The 15,780-nt window shown below is 51.2% G+C and overlaps 1 protein-coding gene across 1 annotated transcript in view; it reads right to left on the bottom strand.

Moving 5' to 3' along the window:
* ONECUT2 (one cut homeobox 2) overlaps positions 1-9,894 on the bottom strand; it is a 50,670-nt gene extending 40,776 nt beyond the window's left edge. Inside the window, exon 1 of the mRNA XM_047769434.1 lies at positions 8,670-9,894. Within this exon, the coding sequence (XP_047625390.1) occupies positions 8,670-9,894 (1,225 nt within the window). The remainder of the gene's footprint in view (positions 1-8,669) is intronic.
* Between the last annotated feature and the right edge of the window lie 5,886 nt (positions 9,895-15,780).

The following is a 15,780-nucleotide window of genomic DNA, read 5'->3' as shown; positions in this document are numbered from 1 at the left end:
CCTGGAGAGCTCACTGGTTCCTGTTCAATTAACCTGAACCATAGCTGAACTCTGCCCTTTGAACTCACTCAGTAGATAAATACATTAGCTCACCTAAGGAATCATTAATATTTTTCAATCACATAAAACAAACATGAATGTCTGAACACAACCCAAGAGATAGCCAATTAGGAATAGTGCATGGAACATGTTGAAAAAAAATCACAAATGGATTTTATTTACAGAACAAAAGGGGTCAAGGAAGAAATAAAACGATCATGCCAACAGTCCTGGAAACAAAGAGGACTTTCATTTTCATATCTGCAAACATGAGGGATACTGGGCAATATTTAATAACTCCCGTTCCATCTACATTGCCTTACTAAAAAAAAAAGTACCTTACTCCTAGTCTAGTTTCTACACACTTCCAACTCTAAGACCCTTCTCTTTTAAAGTGACTTCAGTGTCCATGCTCATATACAGAGCCCCCAAATTTGCTTTTCTGGGGACAATCTAATTCCCAATTTGCTACAAATGGACCAAAATAACTTTGTGGTGATATTACCGCTTTTAAGTGAACCAGTTTAAATGAATCAAGCTAGTGGCTTGATTGAAATAATTTTACAGTAGAAAATGATGTGTCTCTGATGTTGCTATTCTAGCATATAAACAGATTTTGTTTCGGGGGGAGAGAGAGGGAGGGAGAAGTGGGGGGAAGAGATGCTAAATGCATCTATTTTGTCTTTATCCCTGCATGTCATCTTAGAAGAATGAGAAAAACATCCTCAACCGAGTCATTACACATTTCAGTTTGATTCAATTTCACTTTCCACAATTCTGCCTCCTGACTCCTCTCTTTCAACCCCCTTTTCATTTTTGTTTGGTTTGGAGTGTGGGCTTAATGCCCAGCTATCCTAGATGAGAACACTTAAAGGAATATCACAAGCACGAAGGGTAAATCTATTGAACAAGGGTCTTTAACTATGTGGTTTCCTTAAAGGGAAAGGTTGGATCAATAGGATCAATATGAAAGGTTTCCCTGGCCCTGCATAAAAGGGTAAGGGCTTCTCTTTTCACTGGTTTAACTTTACTCTCTGACAAATGCAAATCAATGGATCTGTGTTTACAACAGATTCCCTAACAGACCCAACTTGGGTAAAGCCCAGAGCCTTGCCCTGCAGGTGGGGAGACCAAGCTTGCTCTAGAGAAATGCTCTAGAGCAGAACTTCGTGCTCAAGGTCCTGGGGGGTGGAGTAGGCTTGCTGCCCACTGGGATCCTGCTGCTGCTGCCTGTGGTCTTTCCAAAAAGGATAGAAAAAAACGGAGCACCAAATAGGTCTCCCCAAAGATGTTTCAACCCAAAATAAATATAAAGCCCAGATTCCTATGATCTGGTGAGCCAGTTAACCTTGTCTCCTACAACACAGATTTGGGAGGGTGACTACACAGAGGAAGCTGGAATAGGATACCCACAGTTGGAGCAGCCCAATATTTGAGCTCTAGAAGGCTCCCTCTGCCCTTTCTTAGGTGGTAACTGGCTCTCTTAGCTATTTATAAGGCAAACCACTGAAACGTGGCTTCTTTTCCCCTTAATTTTACCTTTCCCTTTAAAAATGTGATGCTTTCCAGAGAATACATGATTTCAAGTCAATACCAGTTACAGAGAAATTATTTTTCTTCCTGCAGGAGAAAGTATATGTATATTTGATTACATGAGCCAAAGTCCAATGCTGATTAAATTACGTTGGAGGTGTGCTTCCAACCCAAACAAAGTCTGCTTTCTACAGAAGAGTAATGGATCTTCAAATGGAGAGAGAGGCGCCAAGGTGGAATTCAGTGCCTCCCTTCCCTCTGGGACAATTTGTGGGGGACAGTTTTTCATAATAAATGCCCACAGCTTCTAGGAAACCTGCTCCCCCAGTGAGACTATCCCTGTCTGTACAGCCCACAGTCTTCCTCCACGCCTTGCCCATCTGCACCTTGTCATCAGATGGGCTGAGTTACCCAATCAACCTTACTAGCTCCCCTAGCCCTGCCTCTACAGAAACCTGTGTGCATTCCTCAGTCTTTGCCTGGAGTGAGACCTGGAATCAAAGTCTTTCCCAAAGGCACTGAAGTGCATTAGAGGGGTGGGCTGGATGATGAGGGTTGCTGATGGGCCCACCTTGAGTAGACTTTGTCCTTGCCAGCATAAGTGACCCTGTGGGCTTCCTCATAATGGTCTCCCCCACCAAGAAGAGTGTTCCCTGGGAGGAAGCAACTTTTCTTGGGTCAGCAAAAACAAGGATCTCTGAGAGTGTTGGGGATGAGGGCAATCCAGCATCTGTAGGTGAAGTTTAAGGCCCAGGCTTCCTCAATATTCACCCTTTCCCCCAGGGCCCTTTATCCAGACAATTATTTCTATTTATTCCCTCCTCATTTCCCATCCTTTGGCAAGAACCCAGAAATGAAATCTCTCTGCTTCTCCTCTGAGGTTTTCATTCCTCCAGGGGCACCCGACATGATACCACTTTTTCTCAAGACAGTTGCTGCCAGCAGCAGCAACCAGATAGTGTGGTGGGGTGCAGTACTTCCTTCCTGAGAACTCAAATCCTTCCCTCTGAGTTTCTGTTAGAAACAGGGTTTAAAGGCCAGAGGACTGAGAGGTGACCCCAAAGTGAAGCTAGGGGTTGAAGACATCAGGAGAGGCGGTCTCTTTTTCCTTCAGGGTTCAGGCCTGGAGCTCCAGAAGGTAAATCCAGCCTGAGGCCCCCATTACCTCTGGGCAGACCTGGTTCTCTGGAGAGAAGTGGGGCCATTCTGCTGCTAGAGACACAGAGACTCTGGGGGGCTCAGTTCCCCCTGCCCTACCCTCACCATTCCCCAGGAACCCAGCCCTGTCTGGGGTTCTAAAATGGGGTTGGGGGAGAGTCTAAGATCCACTCTTCCAAAGCCCACTCATCTCTCCCAGAAACTAAGGTCCCTTTAGCTGGGGAGGGGCCAGCTGTCTTCCACAATAGAAGGAAACCCCCACCCTCTTTGGTTTCTGTATCTGATCACCTGACCTAGTTTTCTGCAGGTCTTCAGGAGGGGGTAGGACTTGTTCTGACTAGGAATCAAGGAGCTGTATCAAAGCTCTTTTCTTCAAGGAAATCCTCTGGTGGGGAGATGACTTTGATCTCTGGGGAGGACAGAAAGGAAGAACCGCTTACTCTTTGCCACATCTCAAAGCAGAACATGAGATTTTTTTTTCCTCTCTCTCTCTCTCTCCTTTTTCTTATTCCATTCTTAGAGAAAGAAGGACAACACTCCTTTCCTTCCGAGTTGAAAACTTCTCTTGAAGGAAAAGCTATGTTTTCTCAAATTGGAGAATTTACAATTTCAAAATACCCAAACAATATGGTTTTCAACTCACCCACATGATCCACCATCCCAGCTCATTCATTCTTTCATTCATTCACCTTAGTGTTCCTTCTGGAAGAATAAGCCATTTGGCAAAAAGAACGGTTGGCTGGCGGGGTGTACTGTCTCCCCGGCCAGTAGAAAGGAAGAGCTTTGAGGTTCTTGCTTTCCCAATCAATGCAGGTGTCTCAGAAAAGCTCTCCACCTGGGCCAGGCATGAGTCCCACTTCTCCAGCTGGTGGGAAGGGGAAGTGGAGGTGGCTTCCTCCAGTTTGGTTTTCTTATATTCCTGCCCCAGCCAGGGTGAAAAACTAGATTCTTCCCTGGTTGACCCAATTAGCCCAGAGCAGAGCAGACCATTCTGAGGGATGAAACCCAGGTCATTGTTACTGGGGCCTCATTTAATTGTCCAACTAATGCATCGGTATAAAAAGTCTGCGAATGGGAACATTTAACAGGAATGGTCTTTTTAAATCAAAACAATTAATGTAGGGGATCCTCAGACTAGAAAGCTGCGAGGTTAGTAGGCAGCATTAGGGACATCGTTTCTAAAGTTCAGCTTGGTCGTTCCCGCATATTGAGAGGGACCAAGTTTCCTAGATGGTTTCTATGGAGGAAAGAAATTGCACCGGGCCCTGCTGGACCAGATGCGGGCCGCGCGGGGTGGAGGAAAACGGCAGGACCCGAGAACTTGGGCGCCGTGCCGTGAGACGCCTTCCAAATACTAACCCCCTGGAGAGCCGTTGGCTCGTGGCTGGGAGCACAGAAAGCGGCACGTGGGGACTGGGGGCGAGGGGAGGCAGCCCAGCAAAGGAAGAAATCCTCGGGTAGGAAGCGGCGGGCGGGGGCCTAGCGCGGGCTGAGCAGCGGTCAGACCCGAGAACCCGCCTGGATCTGGGGAAGCGGTGCGGCGAGAGCGCCGAGCGCCGGGGAGCCGGGCCGCTGGCGAGCGCTCTGCTGGGAAGAGGGCGCCGTCGGGCTTACTGGAAACGCGCCGGATCAGGTTCCAGATCAATGAAATCTGGGTCCACACGTTTACGTTATTGTTGCCAGCATTAATGCTCTTTTAATCTTCTAAACATTATCAGCATCGATCTCCCTTCATATACACATTTGTTTGAGAAAGTGACATAACCACACGGTGGAAAACCTGGAATAAAAATAAATGCGCAGCCTCTTGCATCGAGGGCGCCCGGCGGCCTGTGTCACTTCTTGTGCGCGGGTTCACTAGCCTGCCTCGTGTCCTACCGGCTCGCCCCGCTCCAGCCCACCCTATGCGAATTAGGAAGGTGTTCTCAAGACACCGGGACTTGACCAAGCAAGGAAGGAAGCGAGCTTTTCAATTATTAATCCAACCAGCCAGCAGGAGAAAACCTCATGTATTCCCTACCAAAATGTCTGCATTCGGCCTCTTCGGCTTGGGTCCCGAACTAAACCGCTGTGAGAAATGGGATGAGCCTGGTCGGGGAGCTGCCAGACCCAAGGGAAGGGTGGGGGTGGGGGTGTCTCTGTGGACGAGGTCCCCACCCTGACCCTAGGCTTAATACTGCTTGAGGACGTCCTGGCACCAAAGAGAGAGTCGCAAAGACGCAAGTGGTGCCCCTGGCAGATGTCACGGCTTGCTGCCATGGCCACACTCTGCTGCTGTGGGCATCAGGGAGCCCAGGCAACACTTCTCCAGGTTGGTTTAGGGCCCTGTGCTATCTGAACAGAGTTGGCTCCAGGTTGGCCAGTTGGAGCTGCTGCCTAGAGGGAGCCAGACATCCGTCTCTCTCTGCGGCAAAGTACTGAAGGCAGGCTTGGGACCGGCCACCGCGGTAGTCTGGCTCACAGGAGGCGCAAATTTCCAAAAGGTGTTTTGCCAGGGGGCTCTGCCCTGTCTTCCGGGCGTTGGAGGAGACCACTCCCACCACCAGGGCCTCAATCTTCCTCTGAGAGCCGTCCATCCATTTTCTTGCCCGGGTTCTCTGAGGTCCGTCCTGCTTCTCATTAGTGCTTGGTTCACAGGCCTTTTGGGCTCAAAGCCAGAGAGGGTTTGTACTTGAACTTGCTGCTTGCCAGGTCAATAAAAACTGCCCTGGGGGAGCCAGCCCTGGGGACCAGAGAAGAGGCCCAATCCTGCAAGGTTGCAGTTTCTGCCTCCGCCACACTTTATGAACGAAGTCATGCATTTGGAAACAATTTCTCTGAAATCTAATGTTGAGGCAATCTGAGTTTCCCAGACATCTTCTCTCTTCCCCTTTGAAATGCTACCCCAGTCTGGGGAATACACAGAGGCAGTGGGCAAGGAGAGCTGTGGGACATGGCTGGGAGAGGAGAGGAAGGACCATTTCTGTCCTGATGGGGTGTACCTCACCTAACAGTGAGGTTGTGGGTGCTGGCCCAAATCAGACATCTTAATTCTACAGTCCCTTAAACCCCTGTCTGCTTAGGCCTCTGGCAAAACCTGAGAAATAGAAAGGGAACTAAAAAGGAAATATAGATAGATAGATAGGGAGTGTCCTGATCTTGGTGAGATGGGGGACCTGGAGCAAGGTTCAGGCCTGGGAGTCAGGCGCAGCCTCCCTTTGGAGTAACTGGGCTTGTTGTGGTGTGGGCCCTCAGCAGCCTCCCAGCGCCATTCCAATCAATGGAATGAGAAGGAGAAGGCCTCAGCTTTTCTTTTCCATCTGCTCCTGTCCCCTCACACTCCTGAGCACATAATACCTACTCACCAGTCCCAGCTTCTGTGTCAGTGTCTGAAGAGACTGATCTACTGACTCCAAACTGAAAAGCCTCCTATGTAATAACCACTCAACACACTTGTAGTTGCTGATAAAATGGCCAGATAAAAAGGCTAAAGCTCTTGTGCCTTTTCAGCTCGGGGGTAATAAAACAGACACATATTTGAATGCTTGAGCAAAGTGGGGTCCTTGGCAGGAAATTCCCACTCGCTGAAGGAGGCTTTGGGTGTCCCGCTGAGGAGGCTTTCCAGGCTCCTACTCCGAAAACTCTGATGCCTAAAGCCAGTCCCTGAGGAGTGGCCCCAATGGCCGGTGGTGGGGGGATACCACACGCTCCCTCATCCCAGGAACAGCTTAAGGCTGTTGTCAGAATGCTTGAAACCTGCCAACAGGCAACATATTACTTTCCACATCACTTTCAGAGGTAGGTAAGCAGAAGGCACATGTTTTTAAAAAGCTCTGTCCTTTGCAGGACAGGCGTGAGGGGGCGGCAGCGCTCTGAAATGGCCTGGAGTGGAATAGCTGTCATCCTGCCATTAGCTGAACCCCTGGCTCTCCTTCCCCAAGACCAGCTGCCAAGTTTCTACAGGCTGCCTGTGCCCAGATAGCCACCTCTTGCTACGACTTACCCAAGAGGGACTGAGGGCATTTTGATGGGCCTAAGACAAAGGGGCACTACACTGTTGGCAACTGTCAGTAAGCTTCCAGTTTTTTACTCTCTGTTCAAGCTTTCCTAGAAACCAAGAGCAATCAGAGAAAATTGCAGGAGTGGATGAAGAGTAAGCTCAATTAGAAGAAAGGTAAAGTAGGTTTCTAAATCTACGCAAAACTATTTGGAGTCCAGCGATTTGGGGATGCTCTTTGGGAGGAAAACTAATTTTCTTTGGCTTTTCAGATGAACACTGAGGGGAGATTACTAACTGGAGGTGGGACCCCTCCAACAGGAGGCTAAGGCGGAGGCTTTCAGAGTGGAAACGCCCCTTCCCTAAGCCTGGGCGAACAAGATGCCTGTCACATTCCCCAGCCCTGTCTGGCGTCGGCAGAGTGCACCCCCATAAGCCGCGCTCGGCGGTGTGAGGAAAGACCGAGGAGCCAGAGAGGAAGCCTGAGTTCTCAGCCCCGGAAGCGCGCTGTGTGCAGCCAGTTCAGATCCACGGGCGACCCACTACTCGCGCCTACGTAAATCACTGCCACCACGAATTGTCCCCCAGATAACCTAGCGTTCCCGAGAGGCAGCCTCAGTCCAAAAGAAGCTGCCCATCTCGGCGGCCTGTAGTCGGGTACCATGTGTCCTTCCCAGTGGGGTACCTGGACACTTTACCCCTCTCGGTTCGCTGCAGGGTCCTGGGCAGCGCCATTGCCACCGTCATCGCTCTGGGTCTGTGCGCACAAAAGCGCGCAACTGTGTGCCAGTCGCAGCCGCGGCTGCGTCTTTCTTTCTGGCTCCCGCCACCCACACAGGAGGTTTCTGCGCTCCTAGAACAATAGAGGGCTGTACCTCGCGGCTCCGCCGCTAGAGGAGGCACAAAGAGCTAAGCTCGCTCCAGAACAATGTAACCCAGCGCGTCGACCCGTCCCCTCTCGCCGGTCGCCAGCCCTCCCCGCAGCGGAGCTAGGCGCACAATCAGCGTCCGCTTAATGCAAAGGCGGAGCCTGTAGCCCATAGCCAAGATGCCTTTAACTAACCTGCATTTTAATTTCTCAGCACCTCTTCCCTCTAGCTTGGGCCTCTCCCGGAGGCCAGCCAAACCTCGGTAAATCCCGGCAAACGCTGGGAGAAGGACCGGCAGGACACTCTCCACTCGTAGTTTCTCCTCTCCGGTCCTCCAAAGAGGTGAATGTAGCAGTCCCAACCTTCATCCTTGTACCCTCTCACTGTGGGCAGTGACACGAGAGCTGGCTCAAGCCCTTTCTTTCGATCATAAAAGTCCCTGCGCCAGTGTCAAGGCCAGAGGTGGGCTCGGGAAGTGCTGTTGTATTCTGGCCACCCGTTATCCTCTGGGCAAGGCTGTGACTCCTGTCAGTGACCAAATAAGTTTGCCTGATAGGTAGGTAGGAGGAGAGCAAAGAGACCTTTTTCCCTTCTGAAGAGTGAAGCCCCTGCCCTCCTCCCGTCCAACTGCCTCCATATAGGGATACTAGGCAGCTTGGAAAACTGAAATGTATTGTATAAGCAGGAGTTCAAGTGCACGAGGTTTCAATAAAGGCAATCCCCGGTCTCTGTGAGTCTCAGAAAGAGAGGGCTCCTAGCAGACAGCGCACACACGCTTCCCACAACTAGGTAAGGTCAGAAAGGGAGGGCAGAGTTGGCATACTGAGCAGAGTGTGAATGAAAAGAGGCTGAAGGTCGGGCAAGGAAGCTGGGGAGACATGGAGGTAAGAAGGAAGAGAAGTATGGAAAAAGAAGAAAGAGAAACGGAGAATAGAAAGAAGAGAAGAGAAAGAAAAAACGGAAGAAGAACTATAGTAGAGAAGAAATAGGAAGTGTGGAAGGGTAGAGGAGTGGCTAGGCGCCCTCAGCCGCAGCCACAGGCACCCGGGAACCCTCATTCAGCAGCCCGACTCCGGGCAATCCTCTGGGCTTACCTGCCAGGCGTAAGGCGGACATGCGCTGGAACTCGGGCTCCTGCAGCCACTTCCACATCCTGCGGAAGGTCTCCCTGCCAGATTTGAGTTTACTCCACGGTTTTGGGTTCCGGAGCAGGTCGGAGAGAGTCCCCTGAGACCGGCACAACACCCTCTGCGCGAAGATCGCCTGTGGGATGCTGTAGCGCTTCAGCTCCGCGGTGATGCGCTGGGCCACCTCTTTGGTGTTGATTTCCTCCAGCTGGCCTGACGTGGCCACCTGCGATCCTGAAGAGGATGAGGGTGGCCTCTCGCGGCTCGGCGCCAGCACCGGCCCGTGGGACTGAGCGTGGCCCGGGTGGTGCAGCCCGTTGAGGTGCGACATCATGGCTGCGGGCGGGGTGCCCAGGCCGCGGGACAGGTGTTGCTCACCGCGGGTAAGCATGGCAGTGTGGTGCGCCTCGAAGTTGGGGCTGAGCATTTTGTCGTGGCCCGGGGGCCCGTAGTTGGGCAGGCTCTGCTGCGCGTTGTGGAGGCCGCCCAGCCCGTTGCCCAGCGGTGTGGCGGTCAGCGGGGACAGGCTCTGGCTCATGCCGGGCATCTCCTTGTAGGGGCTGTAGAGGTTGTTCATGGCCGGGAGCCCGCGCTCGTCGCGCATGAGGGTGAAGCTGCCGCTGACGTTGCCCGACAGGCGCTGGTGGTGGTGGTGGTGGTGGTGGTGTGGGTGGTGGTGTGGGTGCGGGTGGTGGAACTTGTCCGACACGGTGGAGATGGGAGGCAGCGGCTGGAGCGGCGTCAGCGTGGTGTAGGTGTTGCTCATGCCCATGCCGGGCGGGGACGAGTCGCAGGACATGCTCATGGCGTGATGGAGCGGGATGGAGAGCTCGGGCCGGTAGTCGCCGCCGTCCAGTATCGAGGCCATGCTAGTGACCATGGCCGAGCGCGACGCCGCCGCTGCTGCCGCCGCCGCCGTGCCCAGTTCTTGGTGTGCCGTTGGCGGCGGCGGGCCCCGCAGCGAGCCAGCGGCGCCGCGGCCCGCGTGGTGGGGGCTGGGGCTGGCCAGCAGTTCTTGATCATGGCCCGGGCCCCCGCCGCCGCCCCCGCCGCCCCCGCCGCCGCCCCCGCCGCTGCCGCCGCCGGCCGGCCCGTGCAAAGTGCCCAGACTTTCCATTGTCAGCTCCGGGTTCATGGCGCAGCCTTCTAGGTCTTTGGTGAGGCATCGATAGGCGGTGTAGGCAGCCTTCATTCAGTCCATCGGGGCCCGGGGGCGGCGGGGGCGGCGGGGGCGGCCGGCGGGCTGGCAAAGCGCGCGTGGCGGAGCTCGGCCGCGGGAACGAGGGAGGGTGCAGGAGTGCGTGAGTGTGTGGAGGGGGAGCGTGCGTGAGGGTGTGCGCCCCGGGCTGAGGGCGGGCGGGCGCGCCCGGGGTGGGGGTGGGGTGGGGGCGGACGGGGCGTGCGTGCAGGAGAGGGGAGGGGGCAGGGAAGGAGGGAGGGATCACCGGGCCCCGCCGCTTGGGCCGGCGCGCTGCCTGGCCATGTCCGAGCCCGCTCTGGCGCCGACGTCTTCTGTTTGGGTGAGCGGGAGCTGTCCAGAAGGGCTCTGCCGCTCGCCGGGGCAGCCAACCTACCCTCCCGGACCCGGGGCGGGGCAGTGTCCGATGGGCGCCGCGAGCAGCCACTCCGCGGGTGCGGCTTCCCTGGAGGGCGGGTCTCCTACGCTAAATTGCCAATAGCTGAGGAGGAGGCGGGGCCACACGTTTCATGTTTGGCTGACGGCTCTGTGCCTTTTTTTTCCCCCTCTTTTGCCATAGGAATCAAACGTCAAGGAGAGAGAGGGAGGGGGAGAGGGGGTAATGGGGAGAGGGAGGCGAGAGTGTGAGTGAGGGCGAGAAATTACGTTAAAGATGGTACTGTGTGTGTCTTCAGAGCTGCAGCAATCTGGGCTAAGGGGCTTTTGCTTCAGTTCCCTTCGCTTCACCCCACAGCTTTTCTCGAAGCGAGTCTTAAAAGACTCCAGCTACGTGCTGGTGTAAAAACAAACCCACGTCTCCAAACAAGCCGCTTCCCAAGCGTCTCTAACTGGGAGCCGGTACTTTAGCCTTTTAAAATTCAGGCGCAAATGTATTCTAGTTCAGGGTAAATTCCCGAGACTGGGGAGTGCATAATCTACAAGGCGAAGGGAACTCCAGCGCCCTAGCCGCCTGCGAGCTGCGGCCGGCAGACGCAAGCCCACCCTCGGCTCGGACCGCCGTAATGCATGCAAAGTTAACACAATAACATCATTTAATTACCTAGCGAGCCCATAAATCTCTCAGTTATGAGCCTTCAGAAGGGCGCTGCTAGATTGCAAAACAAAACTAGAACTCCAGGAGCTGAGGTTTCAAGGTGACCAAATGCTTGCCGCGCGAGCGAGTTGGAAAGAAGTATGTGCGAGTGAGGAGTGGGGGCAGTGTACCGCAGGGTTGTTGCCGTTGCCTGTAGTGAGCAAACTTCTCCTTGGGGCAGGGAGTATGTAAACCACCCAGGACCTTACCCATTACATGCGGATCTTTCCACACACACACACGCACACACTCACAATCTTCTCTAGAATCCCGGGAGAGGAACGCCGGGGATTTCGGCACTGGGTAGATGACTTAGAGGTGATATCTGCATATTCAAACCCTGCTTCTTAAAAGACCAGAGCTCTGGCGAGTTCTTAGAACGCTCGCAAGCCGAGGCTTTGAAAAGTGCGCCTTCGTCTACCCGGGATTTCCGTTGTTTGGTAACCCTCGGTCAGCGAGTGGCGCTGAGTATGGACATTTGTGCGGCCGGGGTTGGGGTGATTGACGACAGAGAGCGGCTCGGTTTCGAAAGCCTTAAAAGTAACAGATTCTTCCAAAGCAGGTTGAGCTCGGTCTGCCTCCGAAGATTCAAGCTGGCTGAGGTTGCGCAGATGTTGCCTTTGTTTAAAGAGACAGTAATTAAGGACAGGGTGGACATAAGTTTGAGAAGCGTGACCTATTTTCTTTTGATCAGCTGTCAAAAGAAGAGCAGGGGGTATCCTTAAGACAGACCCCTCCAACCACTTCCAGCTGCTAGAGAAAACTTGATAAGAAAACAGGGACACAATCTGGAATACTGTATAAGCCTTCCTGGCGCTAGAGAAAGGTTTAATTCATTTGTAAAACAGTTCTTAGTCTAGGTGACCTTTTACGCCTGCCCTCCCCTCTCTTCTAGTTGCCGAGCAAAAAATTCCACCCCCCTCCCACATCATCCTGTCACATGAATATACTATTTATAGTTCAATAGTGACACTATTTATAGATCAACTTCATTGAGCTCTGGCCAATATCTTGCCAATTCTTCTTTCAAAAAGCTTCTCTCTGTGATTTCGAAGCCTGGGTAAGAAGGTGGACGATCCCCTGCTTTACCAGACATACTTTTCTAGCTATTCATGCCTTTAATGTCACTGCACTAGACAGGTAAAATCACCCAGTTTTCTGTTACTCTGACTTTCCTATTTCTCTGACTCTCTGCTATTATCTCTCTTCCTACTCTCTACTTTATACATGGTGGCTGGACATTTGGGAAACAGTTGTTTGAAATACACATGGAGTTGAACAAAAGTTCACAAAAGTGCAATCTCCTGTTGGTCCAGGAGTGCTCAGAGACTAGAATAGGGCAGGAGAAGAGCAAGGCAGGGGAGGAATCTGTTTGATGTGCCCAGTGCTGAAGGCAGACCCCTCTGCCAGGCTTCAGTCTCAAAGAGTGGCCAGTGACCACAGGGTGAGACGCTGAATAGTCACTGCCTCCGTTCAGAAACCTAAGCATATAAATTTCCATTTAAATAATTTTTGAAAATGATAAACTCATTTACCAGGGTAACAAGATAAATCTGCTCCTGGATATTGGATCTCAGAGTGCCTGGGAGCAGTCACGTGCTGGGGAGTTGAAAGGTGAGTTGCATATTCTCTCTGCCTCACTCCCTCCCTTCTCCCTCCTCCCTCCCCCCTTCCCTCGATCAATATTGGCGATCTCGGGGAAATCATGAAATCGTATTGGCTTCTTTGTGTATAATTTCATTGGGCTAGATTAAAGCAGATTTTTCATGTTGTTTTTCTAATAGTGGTTTGAGGCTTTATATTTCAATCCCAAACCCATTTAACATAAGAATTAATGTGCTTGTTTAGTGAGCATCCTAATTTTTATTGAATTTGGCTTTCATGTCCTCCCCCCCATTCTTTCTAAACAGAAAAAAATATTTAGTATCTATTTGAAGATAAGTTTAAGCATATCAGTATAAATAAGATTTCAAAATATATTTTGAAATATCTGATTTTTTTTCTCGATAGTTCCTTGAGAAAATGAAAAGCAAGAGTTGCTAACTTCTCCTTCTTTAGCACACATGCTCTAGCCTTCAGAAGTTCTGCCTCAGAATTTCTTCTTTTAAGTTACTCTTCTGTTCTCCTCAACCATATAGAAATGTGGCAGCAGGAGTGCTAGTTCATGACTATTAGAATATGTACAAACAGTTGCACCAGCCATTATATCAGGAGCAGGATATCCATTTCTTAGAATACCCCATCTACAGGGCTGATTTTCTTCAAGATCAAACACTTAAATGGGTCAAAAGAAGCCTGTAAAATAAAATGCAGCTTTGACAACAAATGTAAGCTGTTGTACTGTAAAAGGAAAAAAAAAATTCCAAATTAGAGTTAGCAAATGCAGAAAAAGACTGGAAAATTTTACTATTGGAGTTTTTCACATGTGTTTTTCACATTAAGGTGTGTGTGTATGTTTTTTTTTTTTTTTTTGGCTCTGTGGGGGAGTGTCGTGAACATTCAATTAAAAGAGAGACCTATAAATTATTCACACACAAAAAATAAACAGACCACAAGTAAACCCAATCTGGATAAGGGGCCCAACAGCTCTGTTTTTACAAAACAACAGTAACCACAGCTCAAACCCTGGGGGGGGGGGGGAAGAGTGCTGCTTATTTTCACCCAAATGTTCAAAATCCTGAAGAAGGTTTTGTGTTGGATGGAACACATTTGTGCTACATCTAGGTTTATAGAGCAATACAAAAAGACATAATGGTGGGTTGATTTGGACTATTTTATTTTTGTCCTTCCCCAAACCATCTGGCGTGTGAGTGTAGGGGTATTGATCAGGATCTGTGAGCTGCAGACCCCATGCCAATCCATAGCGTTTCTGGCAATCAGCGTCGCCCATGAATTGCAGCTGTCTGTGTAGCTCCGGAACAGAAATCTTCAAAAAAGTGCCCCCCCCATCAAACACATCATCCGTTCAGGGGTAAGTCAATATCATTTCTTTGTCATTCCATGAGCGGGGATTACGCTGGAGAAAGTTTTTGTTGTCTGTTGTAGCTGCTGCTGCGCCAGCCTTTTTTTTTTTCTTTTTTTTTTTTTAAGGAAAGAGAGCAATTTTCTAGCCTTTGAATTGGTAATGGTTTCCCAGAAAGGCCTCAAGCGTTCGTAGAGATCGGACAACAAATACTGATTCAATATTGTGGGGGAATTTTAAGAGGAGGGGGAAATTCTTATGTTGCTAAACACCAACAATAATAGTGATAATAGAGGGTTCTTTTTAATGACGGAGAATTTTCTCCCCTTTTCTCCGAGTCCCTGGTGATGAAGACACCGCCAGTCTGTGATTACACTTGCAGATGGACGGTGGGTGCTGGTGGCAGGAGTCTCCGGAATTGTGGCTCTGTTTGATATCTCCATTAGCCGCAGTTTTCTTCTGCCTGAAAGGTGTGCCTGTGGTTGAGCGCAGGGAGAAGAAAACTAAAACAGAAGCCTAGCCGCACTAACTCCCTTCGGCCTTTTAGCTCAGAAATTCATTGACACTTCTCAGATTCCAGGTGAATCTAGTCAAGTTTTTAAAAAAGTTTTCTAGATGATGAGGACTTTTTTTTTGGTCCTCTCTGGCTCTGCGTGGAAGTTGTTAAAAGCGAAAACGCCTAGTTAGGAGAGCTGGCAGGGGACTGCCCTGAACTTTTAGGTGTGCAAAGGACATTTTACGCCGGGGTTGGGGCAGAGTTGGAGCTTGTTAGCGTTCTTCCCACCCTCAGCCAGCCTCTTAGGAAGAGAAAAACGTAGCCACCAGAACCCTCCCGGCCGCGGGGTTGGGGGCGTTCTTTGAGAACCCCAAGACCGGTGCCTGGATTCGAAGGAGAGGAGTAAGGCTGCGGCGTGAACGCAGCGACGTGGCGGAGCCTGGGCCAGACCCACCCAGCCTCAGTAGTTCGGGCGCGGGGAGTGGGTGGGCTTGGGGGAAGGGAGCGGTGGAGGAGACCCCCACCTCATAGGGAGTTGGCAACTGCTGGTGCCAAAGGGCGGCGACTCTGCAGAAGCAGTGGTGGCCCGAACCTGAGCTACGAGCAGCAAAGCTTCTGGCGCGTTCAACTGCCTAATTTTAACGAAAGTCTGGGACGAGGTCATCCGACCTTGATCGCCGCCGTCCACTCCCCACAGTTTTGTGTCCTCAGGGACACACACGCACACGTTTCTTTCTCCTTCCCTCCCCTCTCGGGGTTCCCCAGCCCCCCTCGCGGGAGGAGTTTGTGTGGGTGCCCCGGCCTCTGATCCGGACCAGAGGTGAATGTCGCTGAAACTGGATGCCGGGACTGCGGCTCCTGTCAGGGTACTTTCCTTTCTCCGAATTCGGCCCCCCACTTCCTGTTCTGTTACCGAGACTGCTACCTTAGCGGAAGATGGTGAGAGAAATAGTTTGACTCTTGAGGAGAATGAAACTCAGAAAAGTGAAGGGTAATTTCAGGAATCTGTTTAGAGCAAAAGGATTTTTTTTTTTTTTTTGGTGGGAGTACGGGGGTACTGGGAGGGTACGGGGGAGCTGGGAGAGTGGCGAGAGTGGCTCTCCCAATTACACATCTTTTTTTTTTTTTTTTTTTTCCCCAAAAGAATATTGAGCTTTAATCAAGCAACTTGTTAGCCTGAGAACGAAGACGAATTTTCTCCTTACCGGCCTTCAGTTCCTGTCCCATGATTTCTCTCCCCTCCAAAGCCCTGAAGCCTTGGTTTTAAGGATCAGCAGTCCCATTTTCTTTTTACAGTGGGTTTCCAAAAGTACTTAAAGTTTTCCTCTCCTCCAATTGTCACCCCACAAA

Source organism: Phacochoerus africanus, chromosome 2 (assembly GCF_016906955.1).
Source record: "Phacochoerus africanus isolate WHEZ1 chromosome 2, ROS_Pafr_v1, whole genome shotgun sequence".
Classification (NCBI taxonomy): Eukaryota; Metazoa; Chordata; class Mammalia; order Artiodactyla; family Suidae; genus Phacochoerus; species Phacochoerus africanus.
The sequence above is the reverse complement of the archived record's forward strand: the minus strand, read 5'-3'. Positions and strand labels throughout refer to the sequence as shown.